This window comes from Diplotaxodon limnothrissa, linkage group LG3 (genome assembly GCF_057381915.1).
Source record: "Diplotaxodon limnothrissa isolate DT_005_m linkage group LG3, D_limnothrissa_male_GT1.1, whole genome shotgun sequence".
NCBI lineage: Eukaryota > Metazoa > Chordata > Actinopteri > Cichliformes > Cichlidae > Diplotaxodon > Diplotaxodon limnothrissa.
The window spans coordinates 35,685,371-35,710,613 of NC_140598.1; the positions used below are offsets into that span (position 1 = coordinate 35,685,371).

General features: G+C 39.0%; 4 protein-coding genes across 5 annotated transcripts; all 4 read left to right on the plus strand.

Moving 5' to 3' along the window:
- The first annotated feature begins 85 nt into the window (after positions 1 to 85).
- Positions 86 to 4,148, plus strand: LOC146635567 (myelin-oligodendrocyte glycoprotein-like). The gene is made up of 5 exons (XM_085350181.1): positions 86 to 176; positions 1,838 to 2,215; positions 2,306 to 2,398; positions 2,488 to 2,589; positions 4,063 to 4,148. Exons 1-5 carry the CDS (start codon positions 86 to 88, stop codon positions 4,146 to 4,148), a joined length of 750 nt encoding a protein of 249 aa, XP_085206307.1.
- A 2,827-nt stretch (positions 4,149 to 6,975) lies between these two features.
- LOC146635568 (butyrophilin subfamily 2 member A2-like) lies at positions 6,976 to 9,494 on the plus strand. The gene is made up of 4 exons (XM_085347327.1): positions 6,976 to 7,057; positions 8,528 to 8,905; positions 8,997 to 9,089; positions 9,190 to 9,494. Exons 1-4 carry the CDS (start codon positions 6,976 to 6,978, stop codon positions 9,492 to 9,494), a joined length of 858 nt encoding a protein of 285 aa, XP_085203453.1.
- A 1,160-nt stretch (positions 9,495 to 10,654) lies between these two features.
- Positions 10,655 to 16,470, plus strand: LOC146635569 (myelin-oligodendrocyte glycoprotein-like). 2 transcript variants are annotated; one of them, XM_085347471.1, is made up of 5 exons: positions 10,655 to 10,866; positions 14,668 to 15,045; positions 15,180 to 15,263; positions 15,354 to 15,463; positions 15,542 to 16,470. In XM_085347471.1, exons 1-5 carry the CDS (start codon positions 10,776 to 10,778, stop codon positions 15,578 to 15,580), a joined length of 702 nt encoding a protein of 233 aa, XP_085203597.1. In that variant the 5' UTR covers positions 10,655 to 10,775; the 3' UTR covers positions 15,581 to 16,470. The 2 variants fall into 2 exon arrangements, with proteins under 2 accessions (XP_085203597.1, XP_085203604.1); XM_085347478.1 differs by having other exon boundaries at positions 15,357 to 15,463; positions 15,542 to 16,469.
- A 1,520-nt stretch (positions 16,471 to 17,990) lies between these two features.
- Positions 17,991 to 20,219, plus strand: LOC146635570 (myelin-oligodendrocyte glycoprotein-like). The gene is made up of 4 exons (XM_085350182.1): positions 17,991 to 18,090; positions 19,374 to 19,751; positions 19,833 to 19,925; positions 20,023 to 20,219. Exons 1-4 carry the CDS (start codon positions 17,991 to 17,993, stop codon positions 20,217 to 20,219), a joined length of 768 nt encoding a protein of 255 aa, XP_085206308.1.
- The last annotated feature ends 5,024 nt before the right edge of the window (positions 20,220 to 25,243 follow it).

The following is a 25,243-nucleotide window of genomic DNA, read 5'->3' on the forward strand; positions in this document are numbered from 1 at the left end:
AGAGAGAGATGGGCGGGGCTAAAGAAGTAGCCTACTTGAACGGTCCACGATGATTCGGGTTATTCATTCAAAGAATATACGAGCCATGTCTGTGTACAGCTCGCTGGGTGGAGACTCATCCTCACTGTGGACTTTCATCCTGTGCTCAGCTTTGCTCGTCTGGACTCCCGTTCAAGGTAAACTCACGGCTACATTTCATTCACATTTTCAAGAAATAAACAAGCCGAGTTCCCTTTTAGCAGTTCAACTTTGTTGTGTCACTGTGAGTAATGACATCAGTTAATTACTTTTGAGACGTAAAATAATGTTAAATTGTGGTGATTATCAGGCAGGTTCTGCCCTGTATGAAGCGGTTTCTTCCCATTTGAGCGTTGATAAGAGTGTTATGTAGGTCGGATAAAGGCGATGATCCACTAAGCATTCTAAAGATGTGTAAAGGTTCGACACGCCTATTTACGTCAGACGCGCCACACCTGTTTCTCACAGCGTAAACAAAACGCGTGCGCCACATTGCTGCCTAGCAACAAGAACGAAATAAGGTAACATGTCCGGTGTGGAAACTCGCTAGAAAACATTAAATATAATCTCTGATATCACGTAATGACACATTTCAAACTTTTTCAAAGTTTGAAATGAGCCGCCATTTCGGCGCAGTTGTAAGGCCTGATCACGTGACTGATTTGTCCAATTAAATTCAGTCACGTGAAAGTCTTGATTTTACATATGTTTCACTTATTCTTGTAAATATTTTTAGTCAGGCTTTCAGTTTAAAGTTTCCATTCTGCGTTAGATTTTAAGTTACTGTCCTACTCCACTGTTTTATGAGGTAAACTCCCTGAACCTACCGTACAAAATAAGAACATAGAAGAAAATCTAGATTAACTTGTACCTTTTTATGGATCTCCTGCTTTGTTCTGAACAGATATGTTCACCTTGGAAGGGAAGGGGTGCTTAATTTGTGTGGTACACACATTTGATCTTTCTAAGAATATTCTACTGAGTTGTAAATTTACACATGTCATAAGCTCATTTATTGTTTGGTAATCATGACTCTGCTCTTTTCAGTCTTGATTTAATTCCATCATTGAGTCATTTCTGGGAAAACCCCCACCACACATCCAGTTAGTTAATCACTGGTGACTAGACATAAAAGAAATTCAATTATATAGGGACTTTTGTGTATGGTTTCTTTATTATTATTATTATTATTATTATTATTATTATTATTTTATCTGACCTGTTATCAGGGTCAAGGAATTATTTTGTGAATATTTCTAACTAATCTATATAGAAAGCATTAAACATCACAATTTAATAAAACATTACCGAATATAAGGCAAAAAAAAGATTATATTAATTAATTTCCATATGTTTATATGTTTTTGTTTGTTTGTTTTTAAATATATTCATGTTCAGGCTTCATGTTTTTGTGTATGATGTCAGCTGCTTGTATAATAAAATCTTCTCTATCTTCTCATGATCTCTTCTGAAGTTGTGAATTTCTTTTTCCAGTTATTCCGACGTCCCGTGATGGTACAGGAAGTCTTTCTAGAAGTCCAGAAGTCTTCAGCAGCCAACTTGGTAACGTCTCCACACTGTAGAACTTAATTCACTTAAATTACATTGAATAAACAAATACCAGTAGACTGAGGAGGACTTCTTTCTTTAAATAATTTGATCTCAGTAAGAAACATTTCTGGAATAACAGCAGAAACACTCATTTGGCTGTTCAAGATCTTCAAGTGTTTGTGTGTGTGTCACTTTACAGAGTTATACACTGAAGATCTGTGGAAGTTCTGCAGGAGTTCAGGAGAATTAATTTTCCATCTGTTTCCAGGTGAGGTTGTGGTGATTGGTTCAAATCTTCCAATCATCGCTGCTCCGGGTGATGATGTCATCCTGCCGTGTCACCTGGCGCCCATGTTCGATGTCCAGGGTCTGACGGTGGAGTGGTCCAAACCCGACCTGAAGCCCGACCCGTCGGACCGTCTGAGCCGAGTGGAGTACGTTCACCTGTACAGGGACAGGCAGGAGGTCCCCGACATGAAGATGGCCTCGTACTTCAGGAGGACGGAGCTGTTCATGGACGACATGAAACACGGGAACATTTCACTGAAGATCCTGAACGTGTCGGAGGAAGACAACGGCAGATACAGATGTTTCATCCCCAAGCTGCGCAGCAGAGTGAAAGCTGCTGTTGTTGAACTTGTAGTCGGTGAGAAGATTTGTTTTGGCGATGTTTGTGGTTCCAAACTCAAATTTTTATTAACAATTTATGACTCTTATGTTTTTTTGTGTCTTTTAGACCCAAACTACGGGAAAATCTCATTGACAGAGACACCACTGCATCCCAGAAACGTCCAAACTCCAGATCCTGAGGACACGACTCAGAGAAACAGTGAGAAAAAAAAATCCAGATTTATCTCTGCATCATTTCTGTTTTGGTGACGTTTTTGGTCCATTTGTGGTGACCTTTTTTCACCTAAGCAGGTCGGTCCAGGGTCGCTGTGCTGATCTCCATCATCATCACTGTTTCTTTACTTGTAGTCGCTGCACTTGCTGCTTATTTCTCTCGCCATCACACAAAATGTACGTCAGAAACAAACACAAACATGTTTTTGCTTCTTGTGCCGTCAGACTGACTCATTATTAAACTTCTTTTAATAGAAGCATTCGGGGGACCAGGGGATCCAAAGTCATAACAATTACTAGTGCTTTGCACAAAGGATTGTTGGTGTTAATGGAGTGGAGAGCGTTGGTTTATCTTTTCTGGATCCTGACAATTTGGTTGGGGATTCAAACAAGCAGCCACAGGGAGACACTTCAGTCCAGCAGCACTGAGATCATCATAAGGTCACTTTTACAAAAGTCTTTAACAACTATCAGATAAAACACAGAGTGAATGCTACACAGTAAATAAATGAAAGACGTTACATGTAAGTTATTATCATCATAAATAGCAAGAAGTCTGAGAGCACGAAGCTCTGCCGAGGAAAGTATTTACTTAAAAAAAAAGTTTTCTATTTTGTACGTATTCGTTTTGTTTTCTTTGTTTGTTTGTACTTTATGAAGTTTGCAAAGTAGTAAATATGTGATAATAATCTGACAGATGTTTACTTTGATTGCACAAACATTATGTAGGAGTCATGGATGAATAACAGGTATTTATTTGTAAATAACTGACTATATAAAACTTGAGCTGATTATTTAATTTTACACTATAGTATATTTCTGACTAACTGGGCAGCTTACCATCTTTCTCTGGGGTCAACTTAAAAAAGCTTTTATTTGGTATAGAAATTCACAGTTAACCTCGCTGATGTGAAGCATGCACTTGACCATAGATAGAGAGATGGTGTCTTTGATTTTTAAATGTTTGTCTTGACATTTGTTCTACTTATTTTTTATGAACTTTAGTGTGTTTCTTTTATTTGTCTTTAATGTTTAAAATCACCTTCTTCCTGCTCTTTGTAAACTTTGTTTTTAAAGTGTGTTATAAATAAATTATTCCGTGCCTCATATATATTTATTTATTTATTTATCATTTCTGTGTGTTGTTTCCTGTTTGCATTTTGTGAAGTTTTCAAACTGTTTGATTAGATGAAAGTTTGTATTTTTGTGAATTATTTTGTGTTTCACAGATATTAAAATGCTCTACAGAGTTTTATTATTCTTAGCTCAGTCTGATGCAGTCATCTCTTACTGCTTTACACACATACACACACTCTTACTCCTTTATGTCTCAATTAATGTCATGTATTAAAGTTTTCATTAGTCTCATGTTTCTGACAGTTTGATGGGAAACATGCACGTGAGGAGCTACCTGGATTTAATTTGCCAGGTCTGGTAGTCCTCGTCTTGCTCCTCATAAACTAGCTTTCTGGGCCTCATACAAAAACAGTCTTAAGCCTCTAAAATAAAAACTAAAACTACATATAAAAAAACAAAGAGTGACATTTTAGTTAACTAAAATAAAATCTAAAAATTGTCAGAAAATGCAAAACTATAATAACTCTTATAGCCATCTCCAGGACTGTTTTTGTTTTGTTCCACTTAACACAGGTGCAGACTCGAGTCCTCAGTCCTGTATGTCACTGAATTTGTCAGAGACTGTGGTGGCAGACGATGGAGTTGCAGGCGAGAAGTAGGACCCAAATGCAGGACTCTTGTGGTGAACAGTGAATTTGTTTATAAAGTGCACAATGAATCACTATTTACAAGTTCCAGGCACTGGGGTGGCGTGGCGCTTCCTCCCTGATCCACACAGTGCAAGTGTCTATAAAAAGTGCATAGTGAAAACAGCAAACTCCTACCAATACCTAGTGAAGACAAAACACATTGATGACTAGACGATCCTTACTTTAGCGAGGGATTTCTAAAATAGCAGACCACGGCTGTACTGACAAGTCAGAAGGAAGAATCGGCACCGACTGGAGCTCAGCCACACTCTTAAATAAGGCGCTGATGACGAGTGGCAGGTGTGGCTTCCTCCAGCGCAGGAACACTTGCAGGATCACGATCTGGCAACCCAAAACATCTGGGAGCATGGACACAAATACACACACAGGGAGACGGTTGAAGAAAACAACCAAAAGACTACACTCAGAAAAAAAAGCATATTTATACAGAAAGTACAAGTCACAGTGATTTAGTGATCATTAAAATGTGTTCAGAACTTCTGATGGTTCATCTCAGACGCACGATATGATATCCTCGTGTTGGTGTTGTTGGCACATAGATGATGACACACTGCTCTCCCCTTGTGACTGCCGTCAGCAGCAGTTATGCAGTTTATGGTAATTTCATGGGTGTAAGTTACAATAAATACATTAAAGTACTTTCTTTTTAATAAATCATATTTAATGTATACATTTTTGGTTTAACAACAGACATTTAAAGGTTTTACAGAATGTTTCCAGGGTGGAACCAATGTTCAGTCTGTTGTTTGAGGTTGACAATATTTTCATTTACACGTCACACTCGGTAGAGAGCAGCATGCTTTCCTTTCTCAGTTGGTGGTAGAGCTATGTAGACGCATGCAAAGAAGTTTCCCGGCTATGGGGAAAGAGTGTGCACTGCGAGATGTGTTTTCATTAACCCCTTCAAGTTCATGCGGCCAATGAGGTTTGCAATTTGTGTTTTATATGTTAGTAGAAAAATTAGATGTTTGTTTGTGACAGAACTGTCAAGTTTATGTTGGTCATTGTAAAGGTCAAATTGTGAATGTTTTTTATGTTGTTGAATAATATGCTTTATTGTTTATTCTCTATGATAGCAACTTATTGTGAAAACTGATCACTTTATGTTGTTTGCACAGTTCAAATGGCATGGTTGGTGCCACTTGTGTCCATTAAATGCAGTAAAAGACAAGAATGCCTTGAGTCCGTTTTTCAACTTTGAGGAAGCTGACTTTATAATTTGAAAGTATTGGTACTGGTGTTGGCAATACTGTAGTTAATCAGTATTGAGTCGATACCAAAAGTTCGAGGATCACACAGCGTTGCTCAGAACTCTTCATCGTCACCATCATGAAGACCATGAAGAGTTGAGAGTTAATGATCGTTATTCAGGCTACAGACGATCCGCAGTGACATCTTGAACTTAGCTGATTTGTTCGTGAACCCGTGTTAAGTGTTCACATAGTAGACCCACACAGGGTCTCAGATGGATACGTTGATGCAATGCATCATGGGAGTTGTTGTTAATTCCTCCACCAAAACAGTCTTAAAGTAAAAAATAATAATAAAAAAATAGAAGTAAAAAAGTAACTTTTACTTTAAGAATCAGTGACTTACAAATAACATCCCTTCAAATTTGCTTGTGTCTAGACACGTAGGTGTGGGTAAATCCAGAGCCTGTCTGCACACTCACAACGTTACACCGATAAAAAGAAATGCTGAGTTCTGACTTCATATCAGGATCTGTTAAAGTTTTTTTTAGCTAACCATAGAGCAGTGAAACACATCGCATATTCAGATGATTTAAATCATTTCACAGAAGAAGGATCAACACATCAGCGGAGACGTTCAGAGGGACTTTCAGCTGATTCAAAATGAATCCAAAGACAGTGAGATTAAAGATTAAATCATAGTAAAAATAAATAAATAAAATATAATCAACACAGTATTTTCAGAGGGGTCAGAGCGCTGAGAGAACAATCATGGCAGACAAACAGATGACCAAAGCAAATACAGCAGTATTTTGTCTTTCAGTATCATAAGAGGCACAGCAGTATTTTAGTTTTATGGTTTTATTTTGTTCGCTTTATCTTCTCCTGCAGCATGAGTTAGCATCAATGTTCTGAGTCGTCAAAGTCATGCAGCTTGTGACAAACACCTGTTTTATCTGCCAGCTGAATCTAAAAATAATCACGGGGTTAACCGCGGGGATTTATGGGAGTTTTTGAAGACTTTGGAAACTTTATTTTTTCCCCTTCATCAAGTTACAGTTAAATATTATTGTTTGTTATAGATCATGTTTTTTTCTAATATTTCCGTGGTCCGAGCTTTTCTATAGCAATGAGTAATTATTGTTAACAACAAAGAACAACTGATCTGGTGATCATGTTGTTTGATAACGAACGTTAACGGGTCAAGGCTCCAGGTGTTTCCAGATGTTTCTGGATGTTTCACGTTTGGAGTTCCTGATTTAAAAATTCTGGCATTAAATTGCTAGAGTCAAAAACATGTTTATCTGCGATCATGAGCGCAGTGAGTTTACTGATAGACACGATGAATTGTAAGATTTATTTATTTATTCATTCATATATAAACGAATATCACCAGTTAGCCTGACCACCTGTTAAATCGCGCAAACACTGTGAAGGACAGAAATATGTTCAGCAGCGGAGCAAGTCAGCTGTTGCTGTATTCAACCAATCACAGACGAGTGATGCGGGAATTTAAAGCCAGTCTCGCTTTGACTGAGCAGGAGGCAGAAACACAGACCTGACTGACTCAGTCCGTGCTCTCTGCGATGTCTGTGTGCAGCCCGCTCTCTGCCTCGCTGTGGACTTTTATCCTGTGCTCGGCTTTCAGCGTGTGGACTCCAGTTCGAGGTAAACGTTACTGTCAGCTCACAGCTGTGGTTTCCTCTCTGTGTCGCTGTGAGCAAAGACAGTTATCAGTGACTTACTGACACGGAAAGAAGTTTAAACGAGATGATTCAGGTTCGCCCCTGTGATTTGCGGCTTCCCCCGTTAATATAGCAGGTGGACTGTGTGAGTGTGAACTTGTCAGACTGCTGCTTCTGTTAATGCAGCAGAATTTAAACAAAAAACAAAATTATGTTTAAAAAATATAATAGAGCGTTTTTTGTTTCTGACTAACACACAGGATGAAGTCTGTATTGTACTGAGCTGGTGTTCTATCATCACTGAGTGGAAACGACTTCATTTAGAGGGTGTATGAGGAGGATGTGAAGGGTGGAGTAAAAACAGATGATTAGAGTTGGGTTTAAAGGTTTGGGTGGAGCACTGAAGGTTTTATTAACACTCAGTTATTGTTTTTTTTTTTAATCACTGCTCTGTTACAGGTTATCTGAGGCAGAGTCACTGAGCCTAGCATGAAGTAGAACAACACAGCTTTAGTGTACTAAAGTAAGAGAGCTCTGACTGTAAGTGAAACATGCTCTACAGTCTGGTTCAAGCTGATTTGATAATAAATCAAACGAGGAGCTTTGACTTTAATAACTCATCTTATAAGACTAACCAAACTAATCAGATACTCTGGTCATGATTCAGCAGCTAGCAATGCCATGTGTGAGTGACTCACAGGAACTTCTGCTCTCTAATCTCATCCATCCATACAGTTTTAACTGATGTGTCTGCAGGAAAGGCGTCCGGTGTCAAAATCTGAGTCAGACCAAATATGTGGATCCATCTTGGAAATAAGCAGCTGAGTCTAGTTTCTAGACTTCATGTGTCTGCAGATCACAAGCAATTATTGCTGAGCAGCACGTGTATGTAGGGTTCGTTATATAGTTACAGAAACACATCCTCCACATTATGAGTCATTGTGAAAAACTGACAGAAGGCAGATCTTCTGCTGTTTTGTTGGTTTGCTGTAAGACCACGTCCTGCTGATCCAGTTATCAACATGCTGCAGCTTCATCTCATGATCTTCTTAAACTCTGGGTAGTTCAAAGACTGTCACTGTGACACGAAGCAATGAAAAGAAGTCATGATGACTCAATCAGAAATCTGAATCTGATTAATTAGCACAAAATACTCCATGTCGTTGCTTTCAGTGCCTTTTGCTTTTCTTTGTCTCATCTGATAATCAGCTGAACGTCTCTGAGTTGTGAACATTAGTAAACTGAGCCTCGTCTGCATTTCCTTTAAACAGATTATCAGGTTTGTGTGTGTGTGTGTGTGTGTGTGTGTGTGTGTGTGTGTGCGCCTCAAAAATCTGACTTGTACCTAAAATGTTCAGTGTGACTAGAAATGTTTTATAGAAACACATTTCTAGTCATGAGGGTCTGTGGGAGTTCAAAGGGGTTAACTTTTTAATTTTCCATCTGTTTCCAGGTGAGGTTGTGGTGATTGGTTCAAATCTTCCAATCATCGCCGCGCCAGGTGATGATGTCATCCTGCCGTGTCACCTGGAGCCCATGTTCGATGTCCAGGGTCTGACGGTGGAGTGGTCCAAACCCGACCTGAAGCCCGACCCGTCGGACCGGCTGAGCCGAGTGGAGTACGTTCACCTGTACAGGGACAGGCAGGAGGTCCCCGACATGAAGATGGCCTCGTACTTCAGGAGGACGGAGCTGTTCATGGACGACATGAAACACGGGAACATTTCACTGAAGATCCTGAACGTGTTGGAGGAAGACAACGGCAGATACAGATGTTTCATCCCCAAGCTGCAGAGCAGAGTGAAAGCTGCTGTTGTTGAACTTGTAGTCGGTGAGAAGATTTGTTTGGTTTTTTTTTTTTAGCCATTTTCAAAGTTTCAGCCTCATTTTACAAACAGACGCTGACTATGTGTCTCTTTTAGATCCAAATGTCTCTGAAACCACGACGATGGACATGCTGCTGCTTCCTAGAAACCTCCAAACTCCTGATCCTCAAGATGTGACTCAGAGAAATGGTGAGAAAACACTCCAACTGTTCTCTGCATTGTTTCTATTTTTGTGAAGTTTTTTTTCTAAACTGTATGTTTGTTTTGACCTTGTTCATTTCTACATCAGTAGGTCGTTCCAGGGTCTTTGTGGACGTCGCTTTCATGGCCTTAATATCAGTTGCTGCTTTTGCAGCATATTTTTCCCATCGCCTGGTTCAGAAACAAAAAGTGAGAACCAAACACAAACATGTTGTTGCTTCTTGTGCCCTCAGACTGACTCATTATTTAACTTCTTTTAACAGAAACATCGAGAGGATGAAGGGACCCAAAGCCAGCTATGACAGTCTTGCTGTATTTCTTAAGAGGCTGATGATAATATTTCATGAAGCATTAAAATTTATCTTTACAGGATCTTCACAGCAGACTTGTTAATAATTTCACCTCCTCACTGCGTACGACTCTGGATACTGTAGCTCCTGTGAGCTGATTTATCTTTGACCTGTTTACAGGTCAAAGATAAATCAGCTCAAGACCTGCTGCAGGCTCATCTCATCAGTGAAAATAAGGGCAGTACGACTCTTGCACAGAGAACAGAGCCGGCAGCAACTGCTGCACATGAGGGAAGTTCACATGCAAAGACCACAGTGTTCATTTTCAGCTCTGCTCCACCAGCTCCCCCTGGTGGTTGGGGAACATACTGCCGGTTGGGCACAGTAATAACAGGAACTATTTATACTGTTTGTACGGTGCATAAAACAGTTACATATTTATGTAAACGTATTTATTTATATAAAAACTGAATTAAGCTGGACAGGCTGTGGTTAGTTTTTTAATAAAAATACACATTTGGCCTAAATTCACTGCTCTTGTATTGAAGTTTGTGTCACAGTGGGAGGCGGGTCACATATTGGCCTTAACACTTATATGACTGGGTAGCATTAGCAATTTACAGCCAGCAGATTCTTTTGTTTGTTTGTTTTCTTTCCCTCAAAAAAGGGATGGTGTGATAAAACGTTTTTTCAAGCCTTTACTTGGTATTTACTACAAAATATGTGTTGTTTTAATTGTTTGTTAATTTTCCCCAATTTCTTATTTTGTTTGAATTCACTGTTTTGCTTTTGTCTGTAGAAACACTTTGCGTTTTCTACCTCCACATAGTATTAGTATTAGTTACGCAAACCAAACAAGAAATGCAACAAGACATTTGTAATCTCTTTGTAAACCGGTGATTCATTGTTGTGACATCCCTCCTTTTGATATATACTTATATATACATGTACTTTATTTATTTTTTTTACTGTTTTAATATATACAAAATCATTCGTTGTCAGGTGACATTTAACAACAATTCAATCTGTCATGACAAAGATGTTTTTCTGAAAACAAAAATCACATGACAAATGGCAATTTAAAAAAAGAAAAGAAAAATCTAGAACTGTAAACAAATATTGCCAAGGAAACACCAAGCATACCAGTTAACCCGGAAAAGCGTATTGGCTATGTCATTTTAAGCCAATCAACACAGAGAGGGGTGGAGTTTAGATCCGCCCATATTTCCAAAACACACTGAGAGTATTTGAGCAACCGGCGGAGAGAAAATGTGTCAGAGAGAATATTCGGGAGCAGGAGGCAGAAACACAGTCGAGAGGAGCCTTCATTCATTCATTCATTCATTCATTCATTCATTCATTCAGACTGTGTACTTTATCCACCATGTCTGTGTACAACTCGTTCTTTGAGGACTCTTCGTTCCTGTGGACTTCTATCCTGTGCTCGGCTTTCAGCGTGTGGACTCTGGTTCAGGGTAAGCGGATATTTTAAACGTTACTCTGAGCTGCAGTTTAATAACATTTTATGAATCAAATCAGCCAAATTAACTATTATCAATTTTCCTTTGCCGTGTGGTATTATAAGCGATGACAGCTTTCAGCGAATTACTTTGACATTACATAATAATATATTAAATGTGATGATTCTCGGGTAACTTCTCCTCTAACGAGCGGTTTATTTTTGTGATTTTATTTTGATCCACCGAACAGTCTATAACTGTGAGTGTCATGTCTGTGTGTGAAGGTTTAAGGCCGATACTGAAGCCACACGAAGCAGAACCCTGAGTTTATCACAATGTAAACAGTAACCATGTTTGTTCTGTTTACACACGTGCTTAGCAACACTTCCGGTGACGCGATAACTGTGGCGATTCGGGGAAAACCAACATCTGGTTATCTGAAATAATGACGTATACATTAACTAAACATCCGGTTTGTCGCATGAAATGTTTTCAGAGACTCGTTTCGCGCAGTCGTTGCTGTGAAATTTACAGTTTGGAATGAGCCGCCATCTTGTTTCAGGCTCAAACCTGAATCACGTGATTTTCGTCCAATCAGGGCGGCTCTAATGTGCTGTGACCTAGTCTGTGTGTGTGTGTAAATATATATTTCTATTTTTAACGTTAAATGAAATCGAATCAATTTACAAAAATTATTAATTAAAAAAATTTAAGTGGACTGGAATACATACATTAATAATATATGTTTCAAATTTAAAAAACGTGTAATCCCAAACAACAACCAATAAATATTTACACTTTAAACCGAACGAATGAAGCAAAGTCTAGATACTTATTATTCTTGTATAGCCCTGAGCTCAGCTTAATCTCATCACAGTGGATATCAGGTGGAGAATGAAGCTAAACAAGTAAATAATGACAGGATTAAAATGAATAAATTAAAAAATAATGAATGAATGAATAATTATCCAGTATGATGATCAAATGCTTGGCTGGGTTGCAGAAGATTCACATTAATAGTTAGTTGTTTTAAAACGATTAACCTGTAGCCTCTTATGGAGCCCTCCTTTGTTTTACATAATCAGGTAGTTCATCTTGGCAGAGAAGGAATGTTTGATTTGTATTGTGGTTTCTTTTTTCATATTTTATTGATATTAAGTTGTATATGTTGTAATCATATTTAATTTTTTGGCAATTATGATTTTGATATTCCCAATGGAAATTTAGCATTCAAGTGTCCTTGCTCTAAGTTTCTAAACAAGGGGTTGATGACTTTGTCTTGTCTATTATTACTTTGACTTTATCAGAGTTACAACTAATGAATCACTGTTGTAGGTAATATTGGTCACTCTACATGATAACAGCACTCACAACCTGATATGATAAATTAAATATTACCTGAAAAAACTAATTCAATGAGTTTGAACTATTATTCTTAATTTTTTAAAAACAATATTAATATTCAAATTTTTTTTCATATTTTTCTTTTCACGATTCATGTTTTTGTCTATGGTTGCATTATAAACTCTGTTCAAACCTTTTCCAGTTTGATTGGACAGTTTAGTAAGTTGTGGATTTCTTTTTCCAGTTAATCTGATGTCCCTTGATAGAACACAGTGTCTTCTAGAAGTGTAGGAGTCACCTTCAGCAGCCATCGCGGTAACATGTCCACACTTTGAAATTTGTTACACTGAATTTAAAAAGTAACGATCAGTGCCTGCAAAAAATGCTATCAAGAAAGGAGGGCGAGCTAAACCACACTGTTTATTTTGAATGTTTTATATATGGACAATACACCCTTACTTTAGCAATTTTTATAATGAATCCAACTTAAAATAAGACAGTATTTATATTATCAGTGAAGAGACAACGTTTGGTCCTGTGTTTCACTGCACAGTTTCAGGACCGAGTGGTTAAACCTCAGCACTTAATAGCTTCACTTTAGCTTAATAGTTGCATTGTTTTTGCCACACAAACACCAGAAACTGCATCATACATAATTATAAATCTAGACACAGTCCCATGAATGTTTGTGCCCGCTATTACAGAAGTGTATATCTGTACAGTTTTTATACTCACCGTGAAAAGGGAACTTACACTAAGTAATTAGAGATTGCTTAATGTAAGCAGGTAACCTTAAAAAAGGAAAATATTGTTTTATTGATCAGAATTTGAATTCTCGTGAAGAGCCTTCTCTAAAGGCAAAAAGCAGATTTAAAACTAAGCAATGTATAATGAATATGTTGTTTATCCCTCCCTGTAGAATTAAACGGAGGGATTTCATATATTTATAAAAACAAAATAGTTTTACTAAGGATAAAAATTCATTCTAATCTCAAAAGTCTTCAAATCTTTTACGTTTTTGAGCATTTATTGCTAAGATACAAAATGTAAATCTTACCTTATATTTTATACCAAAAGAGCTCAAAAGGGGAATAAATAAATGAAAAATAAACCCAGAAAACAACAAAGAAATGTAAAAAAAAAAAAAGTAAAAAGCTTACGCTTAGAAAGAAAAGAGACTGGATTTCTTTAAGTTTCATGAAGCTGTCTCAGGAGTCCCAGGTTTTTTAAGCCATAGTGGGAGTTTTCCCTTAAGAGGGTTGTTGACACACTATTTATCATGTGCCTCATCACATGAGCCAAGATGTGAAAAAGAGTGCGGGTCATTATCACCAGATGTTTCGGGTGAAACCGCTGTGAGACCTTGCCTCATCCTATCACGTGATCCATTGAAATCGACTGATGCAAGATGTGAGTGAGCGTTAAGGTGTCTGGGGAGGATCTCAAAACTGGATTATAGATGGCAGAGAGTTGGTGTCGTAAACCCCCGCCTCTGTTCAAAGATGGTCGCTCACAGTGGACATAGATGGCGTCTTTTACTCCTCTTTCAAACCATCTGTCCTCTGTCCAATGTGTGAACATGGATGACTGACAACTTACACAGACATAATGAACATTTAAATAAAGCTCAATCCAAGTATAATCCAGTGATACATTAATGAAATTAAAATATTTACTGTTTAAAAGGCAGCAAAGCGTTTCTCTTTATTAAAGACACAAAGCTGAGCCTGACACATTTAATCTCATTACAAAGTTACAGGCAACAGTTCATCCTTGGGGGTGGGACATAAATATTAGATGGTAATCCAACCAAGACGATGAGATATTTCAGTCCAACAGAAATCAGCATTCTCTCTTTATAAAAAAAAAATCACATATTTAAAAAAAAAAAAAAATTGCATGTTACATAACAAAAAGAACATGACTTTGTTTATTCCCCGAATCCAAACGTTCCTTACATAAACGCTTGAGTTGAAGACAGTAGGAATGGTTTTGGTTCTTCGAAGAGGTCTTCTCCAGGTCTAAATACTGACAGGAAGTCGCAGGTATTTCAGCTTCGAGGTGGTCCTGTGAGTCGCTGAGCCACCCTACCAACATGGTTTATTAAGAGCCAAAGTGCCACAGTGTGAGTAGGATGTTCCAGGTGTTTCAAATAAGAGTTAAAGCATCCGCACGAACATAAAACGGGAAAAATAATTCTGGCAGCCTTTAACACAAGGGCTTGAGACTACGATAATCTGGATGGCTGAAAACCTTCACAGATATGTCACTACTTCATTTAAACTGAAGGATTAAACAGTTCTTTTTACCAAATATACTGAGGAGTAGTTGTTTCATTTAATTTGGTCCCAGAAACACTTCTGCGGTAACAGCACAAAGACTCATGGGGCTGTTAATGATCTTCAGGTCTTCACGGTGTAACTCTACAGGGGTCTGTGGGAATTCGGGAGGTTTAATTTTCAATATTTCCAGGTGAGGTTCTGGTGATTGGGTCAAATCTTCCAATCATTGCTGCTCCGGGTGATGATGTCATCCTGCCGTGTCACCTGGAGCCCACGTTCAATGTCCAGGGTATGACGGTGGAGTGGTCCAAACCCGACCTGAAGCCCGACCCGTCGGACCGGCTGAGCCGAGTGGAGTACGTTCACCTGTACAGGGACAGGCAGGAGGTTCCCGACATGAAGATGGCCTCGTACTTCAGGAGGACGGAGCTGTTCATGGACGACATGAAACACGGGAACATTTCACTGAAGATCCTGAACGTGTCGGAGGAAGACAACGGCAGATACAGATGTTTCATCCCCAAGCTGCAGAGCAGAGTGAAAGCTGCTGTTGTTGAACTTGTAGTCGGTGAGAAGATTTGTTCAATCCAAACTGAACTTTCAGACTTGGAATCATGCTTTGTGTATTATTTTAACTCATTTCCAAACTTTCAGTCTCATTTTATCAGCTTATTATAACTCTAGTGTTTATGGTCTTTTTAGATCCAAATTTTGCTAAAACCTCCACGACAGAGACGCCATTGCACTTCCAAACTCCAGATCCTCAGGACGCGACTCCAGCAAACGGTGAGAAGTCAAATTTTCTCTGTCACTTGTGTTTGGGTGACATTTTTTTGTCCATTTGTGGTAACCTTGTTTATTTCTCGTCTACGTCAGCAGGTCGATCCAGGGTCTCTGTGGTCGCCGTTGTCATCACCTTCATGTCGGTTCTGGTTGTCGTCGCTTTTTCTGCGTGTTTCTCTCGCTGCCTTCATCAGAAATTAAATGTAAGTAAGAAACAAATAAAACACAAACATGTTGTTGCTTCCTGTTAGACTGACTCATTATTCAATTTCTTTCAACAGAAGCTTTCAGAAGGCAAAACGACCCAAAGCCAAGTATAACTATTCCAGGTGCCTTGCGAACGTTGGTGTTAATGGAGCCGAGACCATTTGAGATTTATCTTTCCTGGATCTTCACAGTCAGGTGGGAAATTTAAACCAGCAGCCACTGGCAGACACTCGGGCCAAGCAGCACTGAGGTCATCATAAAGGCAGTGGATTTTATTTATCGAGCTCATTTTCAAAGAAAAAGAACATTTAAGGATTTAAGGACTTCCTAGTCCCTTTAATGCAAGACTGAAGAAAACCTCCTCTGCTCAAGATGTAGAAGGATGAAGATCATATTTATTTTTATGGATTTGTATTAACTTGAAGACTTAAAATTCTAACTTATTAAAGTTTTACACCTTACTAGTTAAGGACAAAGTAATTCTTCCTAAAAGCTACTAGTGATGGACAAATTAAAAGAGGAAGTCCTCCCTGAAATCGATTTGCTGCTTTATTTAGAAAGTTTTATTGGACATTTCCAGCTCAGTGTGTTGGAAAAAGATTTTTCTATCAGTGTGGATCTTGGAGATGCAGAAGATTGTAAAAACATCAACAGGATTTGATGTAACCATAAAGTTTGGAAACCACATTCAGGACTTTTTGTTTCTTCATGTTTACCAAATCAGTTTAATGCAAGTCTGAATCAAAACAGGTCGGTTATCGTGACACTGATGTGGAGAAAGTGTTTACTTACAAAGGCTGTCCTGGATGACATCATGTAACTGATTTTCACATGAGACTTTATGTTTTTAAACTAATTTATCAAATTTAGCTTGAAATTGGCTGGTGGGCAGATCTCTACGACAGAGTCAATGCATTTCTTAAGCTGATACAGAGCTCCGGTTTATGTAAGGAAAACTAGAAGTGTCTATATTTTTTCATTTTAAGTTACAAAATAAAGATACAAACAGATTCTGATTTAAATTTTTGTTGCAGTTATCAGTGATAATTTCATCATGTACATTTGATCTACCTCTGGTAAACGACACAGCTAGCTCCCATTCTCCTTGTTTCTCATGGAAATGCAACAAAATATCAGCGCTTATAAAAGAGTAGAGCAGACATGTTGTGATTAAAGTTGTGTGTCTTTGTGCATCTGTTCTGTTGTGTACAGATGGATACTGGGACTGTTCACAGTTTTGAAGATTTTATATAAAGTTCATTCTCGGATGGATTTAAATAAAGTTATTTTTTATATGAATACAGTGACTGTGTGTGTGTACTCATATTCAATTCTCTGTGAATATCTATTTTAAAATCATTGGTCTCACACGTGCTTTTTTACACCATTTGAAGCAGAACCATCTGAAGCCTTGTTTTTTGGTATTTACATGTCCTGTACAGTTTCTCGCTCTGTGGCGAGCTAGTTTTCCTCGCTTTGCATGCAGTTTAAAGACAATCTGTGACCCTCCCTGCTTCCCTCACAGCCTCTATGGGGAAAACACTCATATTACTAATAAGACTTACAGTAAAATATGATTGCTCACAAGAGTGACACAACTCCTGTTTTTCCCATGCATTATAATTTTACTAAACTTTAGGCAACATTACAGAATAATGGATGAGAAAATGTGCGAGGGAGGATAAATGCTTAGGCGAGACAGTCTGGGAAGAATAGTTTCTTGTTTCACGTGGGTTTTTATTCCACATGACTCATTATTTTAAGATCTTTAGCTGATAATGTTTAGCACCTTCAGGCGAGTGTTGTTGTGATTTGGTGCTATATAAAAAACATTGAACTGAACTGAACTGAGAAAATAATGAACTCAGTGTTTTACACTCATCTCTCAGTCATAATGTGACTCATATATTAGTTCAAATGGAACAGTAAGAATTTACTTTCATAAATTCAACCTCAAATTTAGCTTGGATCTAGCCTGGAGCTGTGGTCGGCTTCCCAAAAGAGAGTAAGCCTCCTGGCACTTCACAGAGTTTTATATGAGAATGTTCATCTTTCTATCCAGTTAAATCTTGTGGGGCGAAGCTTGTTTTGCAGGCCCTGAGCTACGAGGTGGCCATGACGGATATCAGGCGCCAGTTATCGTGTCTACAGCTGGCCCTGAACATTCCTTTATACTGATATATCTGAAGGTTTCTAATTATTCAATCAGTAAGAAGCTGAAGATTCTTTTAATCCCAAAGAAAAATCAAACCCAACTAAACACGCGGTTTTAGAAACACGAGACTAATTAAAAGCCACTCGAGTTATAAAATGAGGAAGAGTCAGACTGTGACAGCTAAAAGATTTACGGCATGAACACTGTGATTAAAACCTCCCCATTCACAGCCTGGATGTTCACATGAGCGGTAAGGAGGGGCTGCATCGTTTATTAGTAGGAGGCAGACCTGACTGCAGCTGTACAGAAGAAGAAGAAGAAGAAGATTTGCTTCTCTCAGCCACAGACTGTCTGAGCTTGCTCTCATCATGTGTGTCTACAAATCGCACTTTGAGGACTCTTTTTTCCCTTTTCCACTCTGGACTTTAATCCTGTGCTCGGCTTTCATCGTCAGGACTCCTGTTCAAGGTAAATAATGATCTTAATTAAACGTTGCACAACAAATAACTTTAAGAAAGATGTCATAACATAATAGCTGTTTGGGCCAGATTGCCAGATTCAGTAGAGCCACTACTTCTTACTGTGGCGTCACTGAAGGTGATGACAGGTAACTTCTGCATTCATGATGAGCAAAGTTTTTCTGTCAAGTTTGGTGCTTTTATGGAGGTTTAATGTCAATAAACTTCAAACAATCAAAGATTAAAAACCGATGATCATCTGAAAATGTGTCGTGTCTTTGTGTCCTGATATCTAAGGAATTTACAGCTATCTGTGATAGAGACCTTCTTTCCAACTTAATAGCAACATTTAAAACATACAAAAGTCATAAAAGCACAAAAGTAAGTAATTGTCTTTTTAGAAAGAAAGTTTAGCTTTAGAACATGTGCATTTATGTATTATAAAGGACTCCAAGTATTGAATCTGAAGAAACCAAGAAAACTCCCTCACACATTCAAGCAGAGCTAAAAGCTTCAAAAAATACTGACTAAGATGAATGTGCACGTGTCTCATCTCAGATGAATCTGTAACTGCTCAGAGATACTCGTTCAGTTTGTTGGCTGGTCTCAGAGATGTGTGTGACTTATTTTCTTCAATATTTCAGTGTCACATCATTTAGGCTCCACATGACTCAACAGTTTAAGTGTGAAGTTTATATTTCTCCCAGAGGCAGCAGCTGTCTTCAGTTTAAAATAAAAGTTGACGAGGCTGGAACCGCAAACTACTTTTCTACACAGTCATTTAACAGCTGACACTGTGTCTTCAGTCACAGTTGACAGCTGTTATTTAAAAGAGTTAAATGAATGAGCAACATCACAGAGTGTCTGTATTTACTGCACAGACTCCTATAATAACAGGTTATTTGCTGAGGTTAAAATCACACATTAACGAAGGCAGTCCAGTGGTGAGACTCGCTAATGTCAGGATGCTAACATGAGTTGTTCAGCAGTAAAAACAAAAAGGTGACCATGACACAGTTAAACATAATTCAGTAGACATCTTTATGCTCTTTATGAGGCTGCACCTCCCTGAGCCTGGTTCTGTCAGAGGCATCTTCCTGTTAAAATAAAGTTCTTTTTTTTTATTACCAAGTGCTTTTTCTTAGAGGTTCTTTTGATTTCTCCGGATCACTGTAGAGTTTTCACTTTACAGTATAAAGTGGCAGAGCCAACTGTTGTTAGCGTTTATATCGTCAGTGTGTAACTCTACAGGGGTCTGTGGAGTTCAAGACGTTAAATTTTCCATATTTCCAGGTGAGGTTCTGGTGATCGGTTCAAATCTTCCAATCATCGCCGCTCCGGGTGATGATGTCATCCTGCCGTGTCACCTGGAGCCCATGTTCGATGTCCAGGGTCTGACGGTGGAGTGGTCCAAACCCGACCTGAAGCCCGACCCGTCGGACCGGCTGAGCCGAGTGGAGTACGTTCACCTGTACAGGGACAGGCAGGAGGTCCCCGACATGAAGATGGCCACGTACTTCAGGAGGACGGAGCTGTTCATGGACGACATGAAACACGGGAACATTTCACTGAAGATCCTGAACGTGTCGGAGGAAGACAACGGCAGATACAGATGTTTCATCCCCAAGCTGCAGAGCAGAGTGAAAGCTGCTGTTGTTGAACTTGTAGTCGGTGAGAAGATTTGTTTTGGTACGTTTTTGTTTTCAACTCATTTCCAAACCTTCATGTGAACAGATCATGACTATATTTTAGATCCAAAGTACGCTAAGACCTCTACGACAGAGAGTCCCGTGTATCCTAGAAACTTCCAAACTCCAGATCCTCGTGAGATGTCTCCAAGAAATAGTGAGATAACAACCCACATTTTCTCTGCATTGTTTTTGTTTGGGTGAGATGTTTTGTGTGGTGACCTTGTTCATTTTTTTTCTTTTTTATATATCAGCAGGTCGGTCCAGGGTCTTTCTGGCTGTCGTAGTTACTGCCTTTGTGTCGGTTGTGGCTGTGACTGCGTATTTCTCTCGCCGTCAAATAAAATGTATATCAGAAACAAACAAACACAAACATGTTGTTGCTTCTTCTGCCATCAGACTGACTTATTATTCAACTTCTTTCAACAGAAGCATCAAGGCGACAAAGTGACCCAAACCAACCATAACAATTCCAGGAGTTCAAAGGAGGGTTGGTGTTAATGGCCCTGAGAGCATTGGAGATTTACCTTTTCTGGCTCTGCTGGATCCTGATAGTCAGGTTGGAGGTTCAAACCAGCAGCCACAGGAAGACACTTGGCCCAGCAGCACTGAGACCCATCATAAGGTCACTTCTATAAACGGAGTCTGATTTAAACTTCGACCTCAGGTGAAGACTCAAGTGTTGTATCAGAAAAAACACAGCGTGCAAAATCTGGATATCTAAACAGTAAATATATGAAACAAGCCACATGTAGTTATTCTTTAAATTGGATTCAGATGCAGTGAAGTAGCCAGTCTAAAACCAATGGTTAAATTATTTTCCATTCCTTGTCAGAAACATTATTTCGATCTAACCCTAATGATTGTTTAAAAACCAACATGTACACTGAGCTAATGCCAAGCAGGGGTGAAAATGCCCCAAACTGCAGTTCATCTACTCAAGTCAGCCCTCACAGACTGTCATGTTAAAAGCCAGCAGAAATCCACGTCTTCATAGCCAGCTACAAAAACAGTTTCAATTTCTATGGATGTGTTCATCCTCTATAATTGTACACTAGTTGAATATTTATTGCAACTTTTAACTTTTGAGTTCAAAGGCTCAAAGGAGGATGTGCCAGCAGAGATGTCCAAGCTTCGCCTCTTTGTAGTTGTGGTGTGGTTTGTGGCTCAGCTGCAGGGGAGGGGTGGAGCAGTGGGTTCAGGGTGTGGTGATCTGGATGAGATACTAGAGGCTAGTTTGAATGTGACTCTATCGTGTCGTTGCAGTTTTGTTCTTTGGTCCATCTCTTTCACCCTCTTTGTACTTTCTTTTTTCACTTGTAGCTCTCTGTCAAACACTGGAGGACTGCTTGGACTTCATTAGAGACCTGAAGTTCAGTCTGGAGATCAACACTTAGCAGGATAAAGAGCATTATTTATTACTGTCAGGTTTAATGTTCTCATTTATTTAAATTGTACATCTTGCTGGTCAAGGTCACCTTGAATCTTTCAGTAAGCTTCTGAATGACCTCCAGTGGACAAATTTAATCTAGGACCTGGCGTCCACATATGTGAACATCACATTTTGGGTTATTTTGAACAAAATACTCAATTTTTCTTTACAAGGGCCTGATATTCACTTATGAGGACATTATACTGCTACTGTTCTATTGAAATTTTAAATAAATATGCTCGTATGTGGCTCTCATTTTTCTTAGAAACAAAAATCAGGTAAAGAAAAAATCTGGTAATTCTTTGTTTTTACATTCATCGGGTCCCAATCAGCCCAAATATCAAAGAGAAATTAAAAATGCATGCCGTGGAAGAGTTCGGGTCTTAGGAGGTTAAGTGGGAAAGTCCTTCATGGTTTTCACTGTGTTGAACTGAAATGAACATGCTGGTTTATTGGTCACAGTTTACTGGATATTTCCAACCCACAGCCTTGGAAAGACATTTTCAGTGGGAACAGTTCAGTCACACATCATGTGGAAGGACTGAAGTAGAAACTGAGTCGAAAAACATGTTGGAGACATTGAAGACTGGAAGGACACCAAAGACCTCTGAAGTACCAAAAACATAATTTATGGAGACTCTATTAATAGATTATACATTGGAATTAAAATTTTAATTAAAAATAGCTCAGTGATCATGGATCTAAATCAAACTTGGTCTCACTACTCCTTTTATTCATGGTTACCCTCAGACCCACCCTTTAGGGTGTGAACGGCCATGAACTGAAACTTGAAACTGCAGATATTCATTTGACGTTCTGGATCCGCCAACATGTAGACAGTGCAGCTCCATATTTATGCTGTTTGTTGTTTGTGCTGTTTATTTCTGCTGCCTTCTGTGAAACTTAGGCAAAAAAAAGTATTATATTATTATTTAATTATTGCCACGTTTGTGCTGTTTAATTTATTTCAAAGAATGTTCCTGTTTAATCTCAGAGCTGACTCTTTCTGCTGTTGTTCCAAATTAAAGTTGTTTGTGTTCTTTGTATTTCTGTTCTGTTGTGTATCTTTCATACATGACATTGATAATGCCCACAACCCTAAAAGACTAGAAAAATGCAGCATGACGAGACTGAGGAACCAAACATTTATCCAGCAAAAACAAGAGCACTCAGAGTGATAAACTGTGCTGTGAGGACCTCTCCACTCCCATCAATATCACCTGAATCAGCAGAGCTTAAACACCGATACTCCACGGGCACCCAAAGAGAGGGGCCCATAGCAACTGCACAAGCTGAGGGACAAGCAGACCTGAAACCCAAGAGGGACACCAGACTTGTGTGCCACAGCACACCCCCGTTGGCACATGACAATCATGGTGTTCACCTGAGCACCAGAGAGCCAGGCAAAGGGACAGGGGAGTGGACTCAAAGGCAGGACCCCAGGACTGTACCACACAGGTCCGCACAAAGCAAGGAGGAGATCAAGGCTAAGGGAAGGGAAAGAGAAAATAAGGAAAAAAAAAAAAGAGCATCACAGAGCCAAGTCAGAAAGTCTGAAAGGACCAGCAGCCTCCACTCCTCCCATGTCCTCCCCAGAGTCAAGAGACAACATGTCTGTGTTGTTTCTGTTCTAAACTAATGTTTTCTTTCATTACAAAACCTCAATTAGTCAGTTTGACAGACATAAAATAATATTTTTGTACAAACAGGGTGAGTCTCAAAGGGACTATTAGCCTAAAACTTGACATGTGTAGGTGGGTTGTGCAGTTTATGCCTAAAAAGGAAACACTCCACACCCAGCCGAGTTGGAAGAAACTGGCCAAGTGGAGGATGAAAGAAGTAGTGACAGGCCTAAAAAAATATCTACAGCAGACTGAGCTGAAATAGGACCTGAGACGCAACTGTCTGTTGATCCAGCTACTGTTTCCTGAAGCCCTCATCAGATATGGTCTCAGTGGAAAGGTGGCTGTCAAGAAGCCATTAGGTAGGGAAACAGGCTGAAGCATGACAAATGACACAAGAACTGGACAAAAACAGATTCAATACATCTTGTGGAGTGATGACACCAAACTTGAAATGTTTGGTTTAAATCATTGTCAATATGCATGGAGTGTCTGCAGTTATCTGTGAAACACGGTGGAGGCTCTGCCATGGTTTGAAACTGCATTTCAGCCGGTGGTGTTGGAGACAGAGAAGTACCATCAGATTTGGATCCACAATGTTAGACCACCTGGAAATCATCTGACTGGTGCTGACAATTGACTTTTAGTCATGGATTGGCCTCCCCCAAGGAAAATATCCTTCAAAAAGCCAGGAGAACAATTCGTGAAACCACTTAAAGGAAATAAAAGTGGCCCAAATTTCTTACTTTTCTCCAAAATATAAGAAAAATGAAGGGTGACTCAGAACTTTTGAACAGTACTGTAGCAACTGCTTCCATGTGGAGTCGATTCTGCTTCCTTGCTTGCAGCAAATGTCTCTTCCCACAGGCCTCTGTAGAAAAACCTTGTATGATTACTAAGAATTACAGCTTATATCTGCTATAAACTATCATTACCCAGAGAGTGGTGCTTTTCCCATACAACCTGATTCTGCAGTGTGTATTCAGTAAAGACTGTGTTTAGTGTGAGACACAGCCTGTGATGTTTTCATGGGTTGCTATAAATACAAAACTTTCTGTCACAGTGGATCAAATTTAATCTCTGACCCTGTTCTTTAGGGCTTTAAAAACTGACTCCATGTTTCATTTAGTTTGACCGTAAATGAGAGACTGAGCCCATAAACTTACCAGGACAACATTTACAAAGCTCACTTCATGCTTCGTCACAGCTGAAAGCCCGGTGTTGGAGGCGTGATGATTCAGGCACCTCACAGCTATTGAGTTCAACATCAACTTCTCTGTACACCAAAGTATTATATTAAAGCTTGGCTGAAACTGGATCATCAGGGAAAGTGATCCCAAGCACAGCAGCAAATCTACACCACTGAAAGTGAAAAGAACCAAAATGCAGCAATGAGCCGGTCAGTCCAAACCTCAGCCTGACTCAAATACTGTTGTGGGACCTTCAGAGAGCTGTGCATGAACAAATACTTGCATGTCAGGATGTAAAGATGACCCATAAAATCATACCAAAACTATTACATCAAGTTAATCCTACTATGTGTGGTACTGAATAAGAGTCTGTGCTCAGTTTTTTGCAGGACTGCTTCTGTAGTTTGACTTATTTTCTATTAAATAAACAACAACAGGGCATAATATGTGCTTTTGTTTATTTGAGGTTTTATATAAAAAAAAATTTAAGAGCTTTTTTATTTTTTGTATGTCCTGTTATGTAACCCTCAGAATGGACAGCGTATGTACTCTCTGTTCAGTGGGTGTATTTAGTCAGACATAAATACTGTCACAGCTCGACTGTGGAGGCAGGATAAGGGAGTAACTTAGAAACTTTATTTACAAAAACAGAAATCATTTACAAAACCAAGAGAAACAACACAAAAACAAACACATAGTGCCTGGATGGCCCATAAATGTGGCTTTAAACAGGAGGCAATGACACACATTAGAAAAAACAGATAAAAACATGTGTGGCACACTGTACCATTAAACAGTAAAGGAACTTTACTCCACACTGACTCATTTAAAAACACACACTGGTGTCTTTGGGATCATCTGATTGTGTTGGCATCAACAAATCAACAATCACGACCCTCTAACCATCCATCAGCTTTGACAGAGATACAGTCGACGCCCAAAGAAGAACCACAAAACCAAATGCACAAGAGGAAGGTCACATCAACAGGAAGTTCCACATTTTATATTTCTGAACATCTTTTCATGTCCTCTGGCTCTTTGCTGTGCTGTAAACACAACCTGCTTTATCCTGGTGTCATAGCAGCAGATTGCTATGTAGCTCCCTCTAGTGGGAAAACCGAATGTAATGTGTTAACCTGGAAGTCAACTGCTGATGTGATTTGATGCTGCATAAAGAAAAGTGAAATGAATTGTCAGCAGATAATCAAAAACAAAAAAGTAACTGAAAGTG